General features: G+C 40.0%; 1 protein-coding gene across 1 annotated transcript in view; it reads right to left on the bottom strand.

The window, feature by feature from the left end:
• The window catches only part of PARL (presenilin associated rhomboid like), an 83,302-nt gene that overhangs the window by 49,844 nt on the left and 13,568 nt on the right, over nucleotides 1-19,890 (bottom strand). The window contains exons 2-4 of the mRNA XM_042780291.1: nucleotides 8,692-8,887; nucleotides 7,856-7,996; nucleotides 1,678-1,726 (exon numbers count right to left, since the gene is read on the bottom strand). Of these exons, the coding sequence (XP_042636225.1) occupies nucleotides 1,678-1,726; nucleotides 7,856-7,996; nucleotides 8,692-8,887 (386 nt within the window). The remainder of the gene's footprint in view (nucleotides 1-1,677; nucleotides 1,727-7,855; nucleotides 7,997-8,691; nucleotides 8,888-19,890) is intronic.

Here is a 19,890-nt window from a genome sequence, read left to right on the forward strand (position 1 = left end):
GGGAGGGGAGCTGCTGCATTGTAAATTTTGGTCAATGACATGAGACAAAGTATATGTGAACTGCTGTATGAAAAGTGAATTTACTCCGTAAATCTTCACCCAAATCCTAAAAAAAAAAAATGTGCTGCATACATACAATGGAACAGTACTAAGCCAGAAGTAGAAGGAAGTCTTGATGCATACCACAACACAGATGAATGTTGAAAACATGCTAAGTGAAATAAGCCACAAACAAAAAGTAAATTACTGTATGATTCCACGTACATGAAATACCTCCAATAGGCAAATTCAGAGACAGAAAGTAGAGGATACAGGAAGAAGAGATGCATTAATGTTTAATGGGTACACAGTTTCTGTTTGGAGTAAAGAAAAAGTTTTGGAAATAGACGGTAGCAGTGGTTGTACAACATTGTGAATGTAACCAATGGCACTCAATTGTACACTTAAAAATGGTTAAAATGGCAAATTTTATATTATATATATTTTACCACAATAAAATAAAAATTAATGAAAAGCACCCTTTCTCTACTTTCCTCCACTAGGGGGCTACAGAAAATCAAAAGTAGGTACCGTTAAACCTAATCATATTTTGGGGGAGGAGGGAATGTTTGCTATTCTCTGGTAAGATTTTTTTTCCCTATGTGTACTCTGGTAGAATAGTGCCTTAGGCACTTGACTGCTAACCAGAAGGCTGGCTGTTCAAACCCACCAGCCACTCCTCGGAAGGAAGGTTGGGCAATCTACTTCTGTAGAGATACTGCTTCGGAAACCCAAGGAGGGGTCACTATGAGTTGTATCTGACTCGACAGCACATAACAACAACAATGTGTACAGTTGCTAAATAGCACTTTTTAGAAAAATAAAATCATCATGGTGATACGCATGGAATGTTTACATTTTTTAAAGAGGGTTTTATAAACAGCCCAGTGTAGTATAAAGCGTGTGGGCTTTAGAATGAGACAGACCTGAGTTCTGAAACTCAACTCTATTACTTACTACATGTGTGACCCTGGACAAGTTCCTTCTCTGAAAGTCAGTTTCCTTATTTGTACAAAGAGAGGTAACTACCTTACGAGCAATCCTACAAAAGAGGGAAGGAATGTGTATAAAGCACCCAGTTATCTAGAAAGTAGGAGTCCTGGTGGCACAGTGGTTAAGTGCTCCTCTGTCAACCAAAAGGTCGGCAGTTTGAACCTACCAGCAGCTCCACAGAAGATGAGGCAATCTGCTTCAGTGAAGATTACAGCCTTGGAAACCCTACAAGCAGTTCTACTCGATCCTATAGGGTTGCTATGAGTTGGACTCAATATGATGGCAGGCAGCGGGTTCATTTTTTCTTCGATTATACAGAAGGTACTTAAATCAATGTTCCCTTTAGTTTCTTTAATAAGAGAAGTAATAATTACTACTAACCTATTTCACAAGCTGAGATCCTAAAGCATAGACCCCTTGCTCAGCAACATACTAAATAAAAATTAGAAAATAACCAACAAAGAGCATCACGTAGCCCTTACAGCACACCACTTCTTATAGTATTCTATTAGCCTGTAGGCACAGAAACTGTGTCTTCTACATCACTGGTGAGCACAGTACAAAAGCCATTGCCTATGACATACTGTACCTTTTGGTCTGATTTCTCTTCCCTTGAATGGCTAAAACGTGTAAGCTAACACAAACCTGTCACAGTCCGCTGGCCATCACTTAGGTTATTCCACCACTTGTTAATCTAAAACAAAAGGAAAATTGCATATCACACTATGTGAAGTACTTTCAGGGTAGAAAAATGAAAATAGCTTGTGTATAAAAGAGGGATTCCTCATCTATAAAATCACTGGTCAACAACAGACTTAATAAACGTATGGGACAGAGGAAAATGCTATATAGTCACACAGACTTGAGTTCCCCACAGAGTCGCTGATTAGCTCTAGGACCTTGGACAAGTTGTTTCTGAACTTCAGTCTCCTGATCCGTCAAAACGGAGACAATAATAGATACCTAATGAAAGATAAGGCAGGAGCCCTGGTGGCACAGTGGTAAGCACTTGGCTACGAACCAAGAGGTTGACAGTTTGAATCAGCCACTCCACAGGAGAAGGATGTAGCTGTCTGCTTCCAGAAAGATTTACAGTCTCAGAAACCCTATGGGGCAGTTCTACTCTGTCCTACAGCGTCATGATGAGCTGGAATCAACTTGATGGCAGTGAGTTTTTTGGTAGTTTTTTGGTAGCAATGTTGTCAAAAGGAATAGCAATAATACCAGATATATACTGGCACCAAGTTCACCTGGTTTACCTGGTGGTGTGGTTTGTTTTGTTTTGCCACTTTCTCCTTCTCACTTTTTCTCTGATTTGCTCTTTGAGGATCGAGACAAAACAAAATTGTAAGTCTCAGATTCTGGAATTAATATCACCTCATTTTAAGGCTAATGTGACCAAGAGGTGTTGCTTTTGTACAATTAAGAAAAAAGGACTTTATGTCAGCAGGACTTTAGGGTTCTGTTAATATTGTGTTTACTGTAAAATACACTAATGGTAGGTTGCAGATTAGAGGAGATTGAAACCTCCATTACAAGGCAGCATGACTGATATCAGGGCCCTAACAAGACTTCAAAGAACTGATTCTACCCTGGAGGGGACTCACATGACTGTTTCACACTTACAAAAATTATCACTCTGAATTCAGGAATAAAAGGTATTTAGTTGTAGATATAATTCCATTTGTAGTTAAAATCTAACAAATGGAATTGTAGCTACAACTAAATTTGGAAAGGAAAACACTCATTGTATTAGTATTATGGGTTGGAGTTTCTTAAGAGATTCCTAAATCCACCTATTATTTTTCAGTTTAGATACAATTTACAGCTGTGGTTTTCCAATTTACAGTCCTGGCTCAGGGGTAGCCTTAGCTTCAGAAAGTTCACCGGTCACGTAACTGGTTGTCACTGCTAATTTGTTGCTTGCAGAGGCCTCAGAGTCTGGGTTGACTGAGTAGAGTCCTCACCATTTAAGCTCTTCCTACAAACAGGACACATGTCATGTGGTTCTAATTGAGGCACAACACAACTGCTATAAAAGAAGTGGTTGCAGGCTATTTGCCAGACTTTTTCTTCCACTGTGTAATCTTCTTTGGATACTGGACAGTCTAAACCCATATCAACTTGTCTGTAAGTTACTGTCACTGTTGGAAGAAATGTGATCTTTTCTTTACTAGCTGGGGAGGAACCTGTATTCTCCAGTTGTCCTTAAAGCTGGGTTACAATGGCATTACACTCCATCCAACCCCAAGCATAGCCCTCAGGGTTGGAGTGTGTATGCTGTACCAGGACAAAGAGTGTAGGTATCTATGAATTGCAAAATTTGCAAAGAATCCTGCAAAGAGCTGTTGTACTATTCCTTCAATAGGTGGGGATCTTTTAGGATGAGCACTTTCTTGGGATCTGTACTTCTAAGTCACTGACAGTTGTAGAGGACTAAAACCAAAAAACCAAACTCACTGCCAAGGAGTCGGATCTGACTCATAGCAATCCTTCCTTGGGTTTCTGAGGCAGTATCACTACAGAAGTAGATTGCCCAACCTTCCTTCCGAGGAGTGGCTGGTGGATTTGAAACACCAGCCTTCTGTTTAGGAGTCACATGCCTTAGGTACTAAGCCACCAGAGCTCCCTGTAGAGGACTAGGTCCCCAGAAGTCAGTGTAAGTTTGATGAAGCCTCTCATTGGCTTGATTATCCTGGTCCACTCACTAGATTGCTACTTAGAAATGGTCTAAAGTCTTAGAAAAATACCATGTGGTCCAAATGGTTCCAGAACTGTACAAAATGTATTGGTGCTATTATCTATGCAGCTGCCACCATCACCTAAAACACTAGAGTCATCTATCACTTCTTCAATAAAGCCTGATTCACAACTGGGACAAATGCATTCCAACAGTTTGGGGCTAACCTTACCCTTGCAAAAGAAAAACTGGTGCCTGACTACCATGGTGCCCAAGCCTGCCCTGGTCACCAAGGCCTCCATCATTTTTCTCCTCTGCCACGGCTATTGGAAAGGGCAGCCAGCTGGTTCCTTACCAGGCTGCTACCTCACCAGCTGTGGCTGCCCTGAGTCCAATAGGCCCAGTGATACCATTGCAGCATGGATGATGACCCTACAGCCCACATCCCAACATCAAAAAGGTGCAGGAACTCACGCCGGTTTTAAAATCCTGACAATATTTTCTACTAAAACTTTTTTTTTTTTTTTTTTAAGGCATTATGATAGTATTGATGTTTAGGGAAAAAAACATTTAAAGGAAGAGAGAAGAATCCTAATCTTTCAGGGATACATATTGAAATCTTTATGGATGAAATATGCCTAGGATTTGTTTTACAATTATCCAGTGGTGGGGAGGAAGAGCTGGAGAGGTATAGAAAACAAAATTAGCCATGTGTCCAGGGAGTTCATTATACTGTTCTCTCTACTATTGTATCTGTTTAAAATTTTCCATGATTAAGGTGTTAAATTTAAAAAGTTCTATGAAATTGAACCAGATTTTGCACACAGATGTGGGAGAAAATCCAAAGTAATAACAACAATGTTGCATGTTGTATGTGATTCTATTTTTGTAATTATAATTAAATAGTATGTGTATGAGCTCCTAGACCTTAATTCATCATATATGTAGTAGTGTGGCAGAGGTTCCCAGGATTTCCACTTTCCATGTTATATTTATATGTTGTTTGATTTTCCTTAATAGGTATGAATTTTTTATTTTACAACCTATCATTTGTTTATTCTATACAAATCCATTTTTGGATGAGAATTATGCAATTGCTTATGTGATTTTTCATCATTTTCAAGAACCACTGGGTATCCTTGTACCAGGACAAAGAGTGTGGGGATCTATGAATTGTAGGATTTGCAAAGAATCCTGCAAAGAGCTGTTGCCTCATAGTGCACAAATGTGTAATAAAAACTCGTAGTTTTCTAAGGGATCTAGGATTATGGAATAGGCCAGCTCTATTATCTTCCCAGCTCTATTATCTGTCCTGAAAGAAAATCTACTGCCAGTTATGTTTTCACCTGCAAATGCTATCACCGTTATTCTTCTGGCATAAAGCCTGCACTGTAGTAAATTACCTGGTATGGCTTTTCTAGCCATAAGTCTTTGTAAACTCCATGGTGGAATTTGCTGTGAGAAACTGAGTAGCTCCTTATTGCTAAAATCATTCACCTGGGGTATTTCTGTTGGGAGTAGCACAAAGTAATGTTCTGGGAAGTTAGCTCTCTCAAGGTGCTTAGATGTTATGATTGGTTAGTTTGGCGACTCTGCCAGGCTCAAAAGGAGGCTTCCTAGAGGCAGAAGAAGTCTCTCTGACTGCTGGCTGAGAAAGAAGTGCTACAGAAAGAGACACGTGTTCCTGAGAGACATGTGCTGCTGGGAAAGAGACACAAGAGACATACCCTGCTGAGTAAGACACCAAGGGACACTGCTGGGAGAGAGACTGTGAGAAACTGTTGTCTGAGAGATGGTGGGCTGAGAGAGACTGAGCGTTTTTCCTGAACTTGAATTGTAGCCTGGTGCTTCCCTAATAAACCCCATAATCTGTGAGTTCTGTGTGGCTAATTATCGAATTATCGAACCCAGCAGAAAGGTGGTGGGTGCTGCGGGAGGAACAGTTGGTGTCAGGGTTGGTAAAACAGCTGGAGGGAGGTAGCATGTCTGGCCTCACAGTAATGAGCCTTGGGCTACTGATAGTGATTTTGTTCTCCTGTTGTGCAATTAGAGGTGGTCAGAAGATGGGGCCTCATTGCCTTTTTAGCAAAGCCTCTCTAGAACAGATACAGCTCATATTTCCTGTATGTGTCTATGGGAAACAAGAAGGAAAACTCCTTCTTTCCAATAAGAGTAACCTCAAACTATCACTAGGTAGAAGAAAACACAAGGCTTCTTTCTCAAGCTTTCTGTGGCCAGGATTAAATTCCTAAGAAGGGGAAAACTTGAGATATCAACTGTCTCGACAAATTGGAGAGACAGTGTGCTATAAAACACAAAGAGAGAACCTGTGGTACATTTACACACTGGAATATTATTCAGCAATAAAAAGAAATGAGCTATCCAATGTCATGAGACAAAATGTATATTAACTGCTATATGGAAAATGAATTTGCTCTGTAAATTTTCACCCAAATCACTATAAAAATTAAAAGAAATGAGCTATCAAGATACAAAAAGACATGGAGGAACCTTAAATACACATTGCTAAAGAATATATATTGCTGGAAGAAGTCAGTCTGAAAAAGCTACTCAAAACTCACTCACTGCCATCAAGTTGGCCCTGACTCATAGCAACCCCACCTTGGGTTTCCCAGGAGGTATCACTACAAAAGTAGATTGCCCAACCTTCCTTCTGAGGAGTGGCTAGTGGGTTTGAACCACCAGCCTTCTGGTTAGCAGTCAAATCCCTTAAGCACTACGCCACCAGAGGTCCCAAAAAAGCTGCATACTGTAAGATTTCATAATGACATTCTGGAAAAGGTAAAACTATATTAACAATGAAAAGCTCAGTGGTTACCAGGGATTCAGGGAGAGGGAAGAAAGGATGAAAAGGTGCAGCACAGAGCACTTTTAGAGCAGTGATCTATTCCATATGATTCTGTGATGGTGGACACACGACTTTATGCATTTGGCAAAACCTATAGAACTGTACAACACAAAGAATGAACTCTAATGTAAACTTTGGGCTGTAGTTAATGTATCAATATTTGTTCATCAATTGTTAACAAATTTACCACACAAATGAAAGATGTTAATAATAGGAGAAACAGCTGGCAGGAGGAAGAAAGAATATATGGAACTCTAGTATTTTATGCACAATTTTTCTATAAACCTAAAACTGCTCTAATAAAACTCTATTTTTGAAAAATTGTTTTAAAAACAAAGGTACCTGAATAATAATTGGACCTGGATCTAAATATTATCTTACAGTCTCAATGCTCAGTACGTATTGGCAAGTGAAGTGAATAAAACATTTACATAATTTTATCTGAAAGGTAATATTTTAAAAAATCAGCTCAGAAGAAAGATGGACATCAACTTGCATACAAAGTAAATGAAAAGCTCTAACTGTATTCTACTTTTTTCTTGCATCCCCATTACTGGAGCACAGTTAAAAACACTCAAATAGTGGTACCTGGATACATAAACATCATGTCACTGAGAACCTCTTTAAAGTCCAGTTTGTAATGCCACCCCTAGACAAGATACTTTCTGGAAAATTTCTTTATGGTTTTCAATATGTACTCTAAAATAATTCAGCTAAAAGATGTAAGTAAAACAATGGCCCCATGAGCTTTAGTAGGACTGGGATGGGGTCCCAGAATACTAATTTTTAATAACTATCCCTAGTGATTTTTGGTCAAGTACCACTACCAAGTCCAATACTACCAAACATACCAAATATCAATAAACATTTACTGTGATCAAATAAGGCACTCTGGTGGAGCAGTGCCTAAGGCATTTGACTGCTAACCAAAAGGCTGGTGGGGTTCAAACCCACGAGTCGTTCTGCTGAAGGAAGACAGGGCAATCTATTGTAAAGATTACTGCTTTGGAAACTCATGGGGGTTGCTGAGTTAAAATTGACTCGATGGCACTAAGCTTTTATTTTTCAGTGATCAAATAATTCTAAAGAACAGTAATAAGTGCCTGACTTCACATGTACTGATGTAAATATTAGCATCTAATGTTGCTATTAACTAAAAATAGTTCACCTTCATTCAAATCACAAAACATTTTAAAAAAAAGAAAAAAACACTTAAAAAATCATACTTCAAAAACCTGTGATCATCAACTAGAAGAAAGGAATATTTACATTACCTCCTTTCTGAAGTCCCCTTCCTTTTGTGGTCTTATGCTATCCAACCAATCAGTTTTTAAACCATCAAAATAGCTCTGGACCCTGGATTTCAGTGATTCATATTGCCAAATAGCAGCTGATCCAAATGCACAGCCTGTAAACTATATAAAATTAGATGTATTACAAAATAAATTCAAAGAGAATGTAGACCAATACGTATGTCCAAGGAGAGTATTTCATTTTCATGACTTTTGAAAAGCAACAGACGAAACACTTAGCATGGTGTTAGACGTATATTTGGCACATGTTTAATAACCTATGAGAGGAAAAACATTTAATTGTTTCCCATTTTATTAACTCTACAATACCTTTTGGGCCTGTTTAAAGCTAGGGATTTTCAAATAAAATTCAAAATGACAACTTAGTATTACTTTGAATGTTATACCAAATAAGGAACTTTTTTTTTTTTTAGGGCTTACATAACTGAGCCTGATTCTAATAGCCATTATTAAATTCAAGTTCTCCTGTAATCAGAACTCATGACCCCAGTTACTAAGACCTTTTTGATCCCACCTGTCCTTACTTAAAGGGAGCTCTATTAGAACAAAGGGAGCTCTAGTGGCATTGTGCCTAAAGCACTTGACTGATAACCAGAAAGCTGGCAGTTCAAACCCATCAGCCTCTCTTCAGAAGGAAGGTTGGGCAACCTACTTCCATAGAGATACCCCCTCAGACACCCAAGTAGGGTCACCATGAGTCAAATCCGACTCCACAGCAGTGAGTTTATTAGAACACACAGTAGTTTAACGCTGGACCTGTAGCAAGGTAGGTAATGCTTAGTGATGTGAGCTCTTACCCCAATAGTAAAAAATAAAGGCTTTACAAGAGTCCTTATAGGATAGGGAGAAGGGTAAAAGACTGTTTCTTCTACAGGAGGAATCAAAGAACTTCTCTTGTATGCTTCACCACTTGTTCCTGTGTCTGATTTTCGAGGTTCAACCTTCCTGGGTGCTCTCCTGAATCCACATTTTTGCTGAATGAAAAGGTTAAACCTAGGGGGAAAAATAACAGATAAGAAGTAGAGCTGTGTCCTGTATCAATTTATATGAGCCTCCCCACTTGGTCTTTAGTTTCTTCTCACTCTGCAGCCCCAAAAGAGTCAGGACTCTTAGTCCTAGAAGTTGTCAAAAGACAGACCATCTCATTTTGCCTTCTGAAGGTGAGCTATAAACTACAACAAGTAGAGGGTTCAAGCTGTTACTTTGTATCCATCAATAAAATAATTTGTATCTACCCTCCACAAAGAAAGCATCAGACCAGTCCTGAAATAAACTGAAGAACACTCAGTTGTCAGTTTGAGTCAGAATGGTTTTTTTGTTTTTAAAGTAGTGAGATTTTTTTTTTTTTTCAATTGTGATTTGGGTGAAAATTTACAGAGCAAATTCACTTTCCATACAGCAGTTCACATACACTTTGTCTCATGACAGTGACCACAATTTACCACAATGCAACAGCTCCCCTCTCACTTCCTCCTATAGTTACCTCTTCCCTGTGTCCATCCCCTCAGGAACTCCTGCCCCCTGAGCTGTCTCCCTGTGCATAACCAGCCCTTCTTTCTCCCATGATTTTTCTCTCCAAGGAGTGTATCTACCTCAGGTAAATGTTTAACTCATATGCCTGTTTTTTGTTTGGCTGGAAGCCACAGATGTGGGTCCAATTACAGACCTGAAGGGCAGCTAGGGGCCATAGTCTCAGGGGTTCCACCAGGCTCTATCAGACCAGCAAACCTGGTCCCCCCCACCCTTTTTTTCCTTCAAATGATTTTGAGTTTTGTTCCACATTGTTCTCCTCCTCTATCCAGGATCTCCTACATAGATCCCCTTCCAAGTGGTTGACAGTGGTAGCTGGGCACCATCTAGTTCTTCTGGTCTCATAGTCGTACAGGCTGCAGATCGGATGGTGTACCAATCGCTAGGACTAATGATTTCCATGAATTTTTGGTTTTCTTTATTCTTCTTTGCTCTGGACGAGGAGAGACCCATTGTTGCATCTAGATGGCAGCCTGCAAGCTTTTAAGATCCCAGTTGCTACTTGCCAAAGTAGGAGGTGGAACAATGTTTTGTGTAGTGTGTTATGCCAATTGAGTTTGATGTCCCCTGAGACTATGGTCTGGAGCCCACAGGTTCAACTACTCGGTCCCTCTGGGTAGCTGGCTGTGACCAAGCAGTGACTACAACCTTGCCCCTTGTCAGCTCCATTATATAGCTGGGAATTCTGATCATTCACATAAACTTATAGGACCATTGTCTGCCAACCCTATACATGTTCTTGGGTATACTCCCCACTTCATAGACATACTTAATAGTTCAGCCTTTCTACCCATCTATCCACCCGTATACCCAAGTTCGCCTTCACTGACAACGCAGCACTGTATGTGCAAAAGGGTTCATCTTTGTTGTCTGTACCTCCCATGTACCTCTCTATGTCTTTCTCTTCCTCAACGTCACCATATTGATCACTCACATTTGGTTCACTGCCCTTCTCTTCACCCAAATCAATACTTATCTCTATCTATCTTACAGTGTTCCCTCCTCTCCTCCCTCTCACCCCTGGTAACCAACAAAGAAAATTTCCTTCCATAGATAAACCTTTCCTGGACTTTTACAATAACGGACTGATACAATATGTGTCCTTTTGTGATTTGAGTCAGAATGGTTTTGCTACTTTGTTTAAAGTTTGATCCTTTTCCAGAATAAATAAATAAATAAATAAATAATACTACAAATATTTAAGGGTAAGTATTATCCTTGACCCTATCCCAAATTCAAGTAAGTATTAACTTTTTAAAATATTGATCATTATAAATTGATGGATTCCTCCCACATCACCTCCCATTTATTTCACTACTAGTTTTGAGAAATCTACCAAATCTATTTGAAAGAGGCTTTGTTGCCTTACAGCTTGTTGTTGTTGTTGTTGTTATATGTTAACCTCCTCAAAACATTTGAAACCACTGATCGCAACTTAGCGTTCTGAGGGACTGCAATCCCCACTCTTCATCTTCAAATTGATCTTTAATTCTCCCCATGGTTTCCCTTTTCTTCTACCTTTCTCTCCAAGCCAGATAAGCTCCAAGAGTTCCTCTACACACTCTCCACTCAAACAAAGCCCACATAAATTCTTAAAGCATTCTTTTCTTTTGTAAAATTTTAACTTTCTAGATGGATCTTTTCCTGTTTCTTCTCACGGTATCCTGAACATACTACTCTATTCTTCTACTAGAATGAAAGCAGAGATAGGCCAAGTCTTTTCATCTTTGTAACCCAGTCCCCAAAACAAAATGCTGCTTATGTTTTATTGAATAAAAGAGTGAATTCATTTTTGTGGGCTGACTTCTAAGCAGGTAAATGATTCAAAATACATTTCTTTCTTCCTTAACCTCAATTTTCCTATTGCTACATTCCCAACTAGGAGCTGTGGTAGCATAGTGCCTAAGGCACTTGACTGCTAACCAGAAGGCTGGTGGTTCAAACCCACCAGCCACTCCTCGGAAGGAAGGTTGGGCAATCTATTTCCGTAGTGATACCGCCTCAGAAACCCAGGGAGGGGTAGCTATGAGTCGGGTCCGACTCCACAGCATATAACAACAACATATTTCCAACTATATAGTGAGAATTTCCATTTGGTTATGTTCCAAATTACTTCAAATCCAATATATTAAAAAAGGAATTAACTCCACATTCTGTACAAACAGCTGTTTCTGACTTCATTCTGTCAGTGGTTTCATAGTTCTCAATCACTGAGGTTAAAAATCAAGAAGTCATTTACAGCTGTCTCCTTTATTCTTCCCATGCAATTGAAAACCAACTCTGTCAAAAATGTTTTTCATTCCTAGTCTAGTCCTTTTCCTCATGTCTGGGTTACAGCAAGAGTTTACTTAACTTCAAACATTTTAATGTTGCATGCTTCCTCCAGATCAACGTTCTACTTTTCCTCACATCACTATTCCTCATTCAATAGCTTCCAAAATGCCTTTTTAGAGGTTACAAAACCACATATTGTTTCAAATTCCATTTTCCTGATCACAAAAACTTCAAACTGTTTATATACTTTTCTATGGAGACTCTCCAATGAAGCCAGAGTAGATCCCTCACATGCAGGCAGAAAGCTAAAATGGCAAATAGCCCAGTGTGTGTGGCAGAGGCACATCGTGTTATGTCAAGAAGGGGAGAAAAAAGTAACGGCATACCTCATTTTATTGCTCTTCACTTTACTGCACTCTGCAGATACTGCATTTTTTACATAGTGAAGCTTTGTGGCTACCCTGCATCAACCAGGTCTATCGGCACCACTTTTCCAATAGCACGCGCTCACTTTGTGTCTCTGGGTCACGTGGTAATTCTCACAATATTATAAAGTTTTTCATAATGCTATTGTGTACTTAAGAGACCACAGTATCGTATGAACATAACTTGCATATGCACTGGAAAACTAAAAAATTCCTGTGACTAGGTTTATCATGATATTCACTTTATTGAGGGGGTCTGGAACCAAACCTACAATATCTCCAAGGTCTATATGTATATACAACTCCTTAAAGGTAGGTTTGTGCTAACACTGTGTATATCATTTTAATGAGTTCTGGACTTTTTCACAAGGCACTAGGAAATACTGAAAAGTTTTATGAGAATACTGCATGCTTACAGCTTTGTTTTAAAGATAATTCTGGCAGCAGGAAAGGAAGAGGGATGGGACTGGGGAAACAATTACAATGAGCAGTAATTATGTCTGCACAGTGGTCTCTAGCACCAGACCATGAGTTTATAGAGAGCTGGGTCCTCATCCTATTCTTTATCCTGGGAAGGAAGGAAGCCAATCAATGCTGATTTGAATGAACAAAGTAAACAAAGATCTGAAAGAAGGTAGTAGTAATGGATAGGGATAAGGGAGCAATCAAGAACTATTCAGGAGACAGAAAAGCAGCTCTTGCTGAATCTGCTTAAGAGAGAAAATGTACCTCAACTCACAATCCTCACCTCCGTTCATACCCACTTCATTCAGTTGTGTAGACAGTGCATCATATGACTCTAGGGGGCACCATTCCCCTAAAGTTATGCTGTGAAGTAAGTTGTATGGGGTATCTGTCGCCATCATCTACAATCATACCAAAAAAAAAAAAAAAAAACACTGCTGTGTATCAAGTCTGACTCACAGCAATTTGTAAGACAGAGAAGAACTGCCCTCACAGGGTTTCCAAGGCTATAATTTTTACAGCCACCAGTCGTAAGTTTGTCCTGCTGTGGTGGCTTTCATGTTTCTGTGATGCTGGAAGCTATGCCACTGGTATTTTCAAATACCAACACAGTCGCCTGGGCAGGTTTCAGCAGAGCTTCCAGACTAAGACAGATGGGGCCATCTAGTTCTGCAAAAAATTGTCCACTGAAAACCTTATGAGGAGCAGTGAAACATAGTCTGATATGTTTCTGGAAAACTTTATGAACAGTAGGGAAACACTGTCCGATACAGTGCCCAGATGAGCCCCTCAGGTTGAAAGGCACTCAAAATACAACTAGGCAAGAACTGCCTCCTCAAAGTAAAGTTGACCTTAACGACATGGATGGAGTAAAGCTTTCAGGACCTTCATTTGCTGGTGGGGCACAACTCAAGACAGAAACAGCTGCAAACATCCATTAATAATCAGAATGTGGAGTGTATGAAGTATGAAACTAGGAAAACTGGACACTGTAAAAAATGAAATGGAATGCATAAAGATGGATATCCTAGGCATTAGTGGGCTAAAACAGCCATTTTTAATTAATTAATTAAATTGTCTACTTTGAATCAGACAATCATATTGTCTACCATGCCAGGAATGACAAACGAAGAAGAATGGTGTCGCAGTCATTGCTGAAAAGAACATTTCAAGATCTGTCTTGAATTACAATGTTGTCAGTGATAGGACGATATCCATACACCTTCAAGGAAGACAAGTTAACGTTATTCAAATTTACACACCAACCACCAAAGCGAAAGATAAAGAAAATGAAGATTTTTACCAACTTCTGCAGTCCAAAATTGACCAAACATACAATCAAGATGTATTAGTAATTACTGGTGCTTGGAATGTGAAAGCTGGAAACAAAGCAGCAGCATCAGTAGCTGGGAAATACGGCCTTGGTGATAGAAATGACATCAGCAACCATATGACAGAATTATGCAAGACCAACGACTTACTCATTGCAAATACCTTTTCTCAACAACACAGAGATTATACAACTGGATCTCACCAGATGGAATACACAGGAATGAAATCGACCACATATGTGGAAAGAGTTGATGGAGAAGCTCAATATCATCAGTCAAAACAAGGCCAGGAGCTAACTGTGGAATAGACCATCATTGCTCATATGCAAGTGCAAGTGGAAGCTAAAGAAAATTAAAACAAGTCCACAAGCACCAAAATATGACCTTGATTATATGCTACCTGAATTTAGAGACCATCTGAAGAATAGATTTGCTACACTGAACACCAGTGACCAAAGACCAGACATGTTGTGGATGACATTAAGAGCATCATACATGAAGAAAGCAAAAGTTGACAGAAAAGGAAGAAAAGACCAAAATGGATGTCAGAGAGACTCTGAAACTTGCTCTTGAATAGAGTGTAGCTAAAGCAAATGGGAGAAATGATGAAATAAAAGAGCTGAACTGAAGATTTCAAAGGGGGGGGGGGAGTTCAAGAAGATAAAATATTATAATGAAATGTGCAAAGAATTAGAAAACCAAAAGGGAAGAACACGCTTGGTATTTCTCAAGCTGAAAGAACTGAAAGAAAAATTCAAGCCTCAAGGTGTGATATTGAAGGATTCTGGGGGAAAAATACTGAACAATGCAGAAAGCATAAAAAGGTGATGGAGGGTACAGAGAAATAAACTGTCTTGTTGGCTACCAGGGATGGGAAGGGAGGAGAGGCTAACTTCCAAGATTATACACACATACACACACACACACAAACACACATACATAAATACATAATATAAACACCAAAGATTATTAGTGATTACCAGAGGTAGGATGAAGCTGTACAGATTTCATATTAGGTTTCACAATCAACACCAAATGAAGCATTAGTCAAGACATCAGACGACGTATTGCACTGGGTAAATCTGCTGCAAAAGACCTCTTTAAATTGCTGAAGACCAAAGATGCCTCCTTGAAGATTAAGGTGCACCTGACCCAAGCCATTGTATTTTCAATGCCTCATATGCATGTGAGGGCTTGGACAATGAACAAGGAAGACTGAAGAAGAGTTAATGCTTCTGAGTTGTGGTGTTGACAAAGAATGCTGAAAGTCCCATACACTGCCAAAAGAATGAACAAATCTGTCCTGGAAGAAGTGCAGCTGGAATTGCTCCTTAGAAGCAAGAATGGCCAGACTTTGTCTCACCTACTTTGGTCACGCTGTCAGAAGGGACCATTCCCTGGAGAAAGATAATCATGCTCAGTGAATTGGAGGGTCAACGGAAAAGGGGAAGGCCCTGAACAAGATGAATAGACAGAGTGGCTCCAACAATGGGCTTAGGTATAGCAAAGATTGTGAGGCTGGCACAGGACTGGGCACTGTTTCATTCTGTTGTACATGGGGTTGTTGTGAGTCAGAGTGACTTGACAGCACCTATCAACAACAACAAGGGGTAGGAGGGTGTAGAGGAAAGGAGAAGCTTTTGTTTGCAGGGCACTGAATTTATGCTAATGGTGGTGGAGTATTTTTTAAAAGGATAGTAGTAACAGTGGCACAACATGAAAAATGTCATCAATGTCCCTGAACTATAAATGGGGAAGTTATTATGCTGACAAATGTCTCGTGTATGTTTTCACAATAAAAGTAAAAAAAAAAAATGACAGAGGGACTACACGGAGTCACTATATCAAAAAGAACTGGTAGATGTTCAACCATTTCATGAGGTATCATGTGATCAAGAACCAATGGTATTGAAGGAAGAAGTCTAAGCTGTGTACTGAAGGAATTGACAGGATACCCACTGAGATGTTTCAACAAATGGAGGCAGCATTTGAGGCACTCACTGGATTATGCCAATAAATCTGGAACACAGCTAGCTACCTCGCCAACTAACTGGAAGATATTCGTATTTATGCCTATTCCAAAGAAAGGTGATCCAACAGAATGCAGAAATTATCAAACAATATCATTAATATCATATGCAAGTAAAATTCTGTTGAAGATAATTCAAAATCGGTTGTGGCAGTGTATTGACAGAAATTAACCAAAAATTCAGGTCAGATTCAGAAGATGGTGGGGAACAAAGGACACCACTGCTGATATTAGATGGATCTTGGCTGAAAGCAAAGGATACCAGAAAGATACTTACCTGTGTTTTATTGACTATGCAATAGCATTCAACTGTGTGGATCATAACAAATTATGGATAACATTAAGAAGAATGGGAATTCCAGAACACTTAATTGTGCTCATAAGGAATCTGTACATAGACCAGGAGGCAGTCATTCAAACAGAACAAGGGGATACTGAATGGTTTAAAATCAGGAAAGGTGTGTGTCAGGGTTGTATCCTTTCACCATTATTTAATCTGTAGGCTGAGCAAATAATCCAAGAAGCTGAACTATATGAAGAAGAACAACAGCATCAGGATTGGAGGAATTATTAACAACCTGCGATATGCAGATGATACAACCCTGCTTGCTGAAAGTGAAGAAAACGTGAAGCACTTACTGATAAAGATCAGAGACTACAGTCTTCAGTATGGATTACACCTCAACAAAAAGAAAACAAAAATCCTTAACAACTGGACCAATAAGCCACATCACAATAAACAGAGAAAAGACTGAAGCTGTCAAGGATTTCATTTTACTTGGATCCACAACCAATGCCCATGGAAGCAGCAGTCAAGAAATAAGACAACGTATTACAATAGGCAAATGTACTGAGAAAGACCTCTTTAAAGTGTTAAAGAGCAAAGATGTCACTTTGAAGACTAAAGTGCAATGACTCAAGCCACAGCATTTTCAATAGCCTCATATGAACGTGAAAGCTGGACAATGAACAAGGAAGACTGAAGAAAAATGGATGCCTTTGAATTGTGGTGTTGGCAAACAATACTGAAAATACCATGGACTGCCAGGATAATGAACAAATCTGTCTTGGAAGAAGTATAGCTGGAGTGCTCCTTAGAAGCGAGAATGGCCAGATTTCATTTCATGTGCTGTGGTAGTTAAGGTTATGTGTCCACTTGGCTAGGCCTGGTTTTGAGTGGCTAGACAGTTGGATGGAGTTATTCCTCATGTTGTTGTTGTTATGTGCCGTCAAGTCGGACCCGACTCATAGCGACCCCTCCATGGGTTTCTGAGACGGTATCACTACATAAGTAGATTGCCCAACCTTCCTTCCAAGGAGTGGCTGGTGGGTTTGAACCGCCCAGCCTTCTGGTTAGCAATCAAGTGCCTTAGGCACTATGCTACCAGAGCTCCTTATTCCCCATGAGGAGACTGGTAATCAACTCCATGGTGGAATCTACTGGAGCAGCTGAGCAGCTGCCTTAGGAATGTGGTCTGCTTCTAGTATATAAGAAGCTTTGAGAAAGGTCTCTTGAGCTTTTTGGCATGCTTGGAGCTGAGTCTTCATTCAGCAGCCTGCCATAATGTTTAATTTTAATAATCTTGGAACTGTGCCATTTTATTTGCTGACCTGCAGTTTATCAGCCTCAGCAGCCAGCAGCTGCCTAAGAGAAGCCTCCAGCTCCAGTGGGCCAAGGTCAAGGAGCCTCACTCAGCTCCTAGAGCTGGCACTTTGAACTGAGACTTCTAGCCTTCTAAACTGTAAGAGAATAAATCCGTTTGTTAAAGCCATCCATTTTTGCTGTATCTATTAGAGCAGCAGCAGAGAACCAATGCACGTACTTTGGTGATGTCACAGGGACTAGTCTTAGAGAAAGATAATATGCTTGGTAAAATAGTGGGTCAGCAAAAAAAGGGGAAGACCCTCAATGAGACAGACTGACACAGTGGCTGCAATGAAGTACTCAAGCACAGCAAATATTGTGAAGACGGTGTAGGACCGGGCAGTGTTTCTGGGCAGGCACCTAACAACGATAAATCTTTATGGAAACAGACTGCTTCATCTTTCTCCCGTGGAGTGTCTGGTGGGTTCAAACTACAGACTTTTTGGTTAGCAGCTGACCGCTTAACCACTACACCACCAGGGCTCCTTATAACCCTAGGGCTGTGTCAATTAGCACTGCTTTATTCCCAGTCTCTTAAATACCAGCATACCTCTCTCTGACCATAACCTCATATCCTTTCCTTTTTCTCACCATTAATCCTACAATAATTGCTTCTTTGACCTCAATAAGGTGTATATTTCTTTATTTCATCTAATACCCCCCCCCCATCTAATAACCCTCACCCTTTTTTCCCTTTCCTGTGTAGCCTAAAACCTATAGGCCATTATTTAAACTACTTTTTTTTGCCAATACCCTTAACCCCCTTGTTCTGTGGTCCTTCTACCACTCGAATCCACCAGTCTCCATTCCTACACCTAGATTGATACTCAGTATTATACAACTACATGGAATGATGCTCCTACAAATGCATCGTGTTCAACCTTCACCGAGCCTGCAGGGCTTCCTTACATGTTCCCCTCAAAAGCTCTCTCTCCCCCTTAAAAGCTAATTTGAAACTTCAGTACTGGGAAGACCTTAATCATACCTCTTCCCTAAACACTTTCTCTTTGGAATGACCTTGCCTTCTACTTCAGAAAGGAAATGGAAGCTATGAAACAGGAACTTATTCAAATTCTGATTTTATTAACACTCATCTTTCTCCACCGTTAAACCAGAAAATGATTCCCTTCTATCTAAAGCCAATCACTCTCCACTGAGACTTAACACTATCAATTATTATTTCTTTCTTCTGAATCTCCAACCTATCTCTTGATTCTCCTCAAATACACTTAAACATGCTCAAGGCTTGCCTGTATTTTCTTCTTTTTTAATTTTTATTGTGATTTGAGTGAAAGTTTACAGAGCAAATTCATTTTCCATACAACAGTTCACATACATTTTGTTTCATGACATTTACTGCCATTCCCCACAGTGTAACAGCTCTCCTCCCATTTCTTCTCTGTAGTTACCTCTTCCCTGTGTCCTTCCCACCCATGCACTCCCACCCCTGAGCTGTCTCCCTGTGCAAACCCTGCCCTTCTGCTCTCCCACAACTAATCGCTCCATGGAGTGTATCTACCTGATGTAAACGTTCACCCCATATGCCTGTCCACTGTTTGGCTGGAAGCCACAGGAGTGAGTTCAGTTCCAGGTCTGAAGGGTAACTAGAGGCCATAGTCTCAGGGGTCTCACCAGTCTATCAGACCAGCAAACCTAATCTTTTTTTTTTTTTTTTTTTTTAATGATTTTGAGTTTTGTACCACATTGTTCTCCCACTCTGTCCAGGATCTCCTGTACCAATCCCCTTCCAAGTAGCTGACAGTGGTAGCCAGACACCATCTAGTTCTTCTGGTCTCATGGTCATATAGGCTGAGGATCGCATGGTCTACCAGTCCCTTGGACTTAGTTTTCTTCATTTTTCTTTGGTCTGGACAAGGAGAGACCCATCAGTGCATCTAGATAGCCACTTGAAAGATTTTAAGACCCCAGTCGTTACTCAACAAGTATGATGCAGAACTACGCTTTTGTATAGTATGTTATGCCAACTGAGCATGATGTCTCCTGCAACCATGGTCCTGAGCCCACAGATCCAACTACTTGCTCTTTCAGGGTAGCTGGCTGTGGGCAAGAAGTCACCACAACCTTGCTCCCTGTCAGCTACTATACACCTGGACATTCTTACAGCACATATAAACAGGCTTGTAGAAATATCATCTGCCAACCCTACACTTGGTTCGTGTTGTCCATATCTTCTTGAAATTAACTTCCAAAATAATCTTCCAGTTACTGACCTACCATGCTGGCCACCTTTTTTTCAGTTACTTCTGCAGATTTCATTGACCTCCCATTTAAATGGT

Source organism: Orycteropus afer, unplaced genomic scaffold, assembly GCF_000298275.1.
Source record: "Orycteropus afer afer isolate SDZICR_OR568_19922 unplaced genomic scaffold, OryAfe1.0 scaffold00032, whole genome shotgun sequence".
NCBI lineage: Eukaryota > Metazoa > Chordata > Mammalia > Tubulidentata > Orycteropodidae > Orycteropus > Orycteropus afer.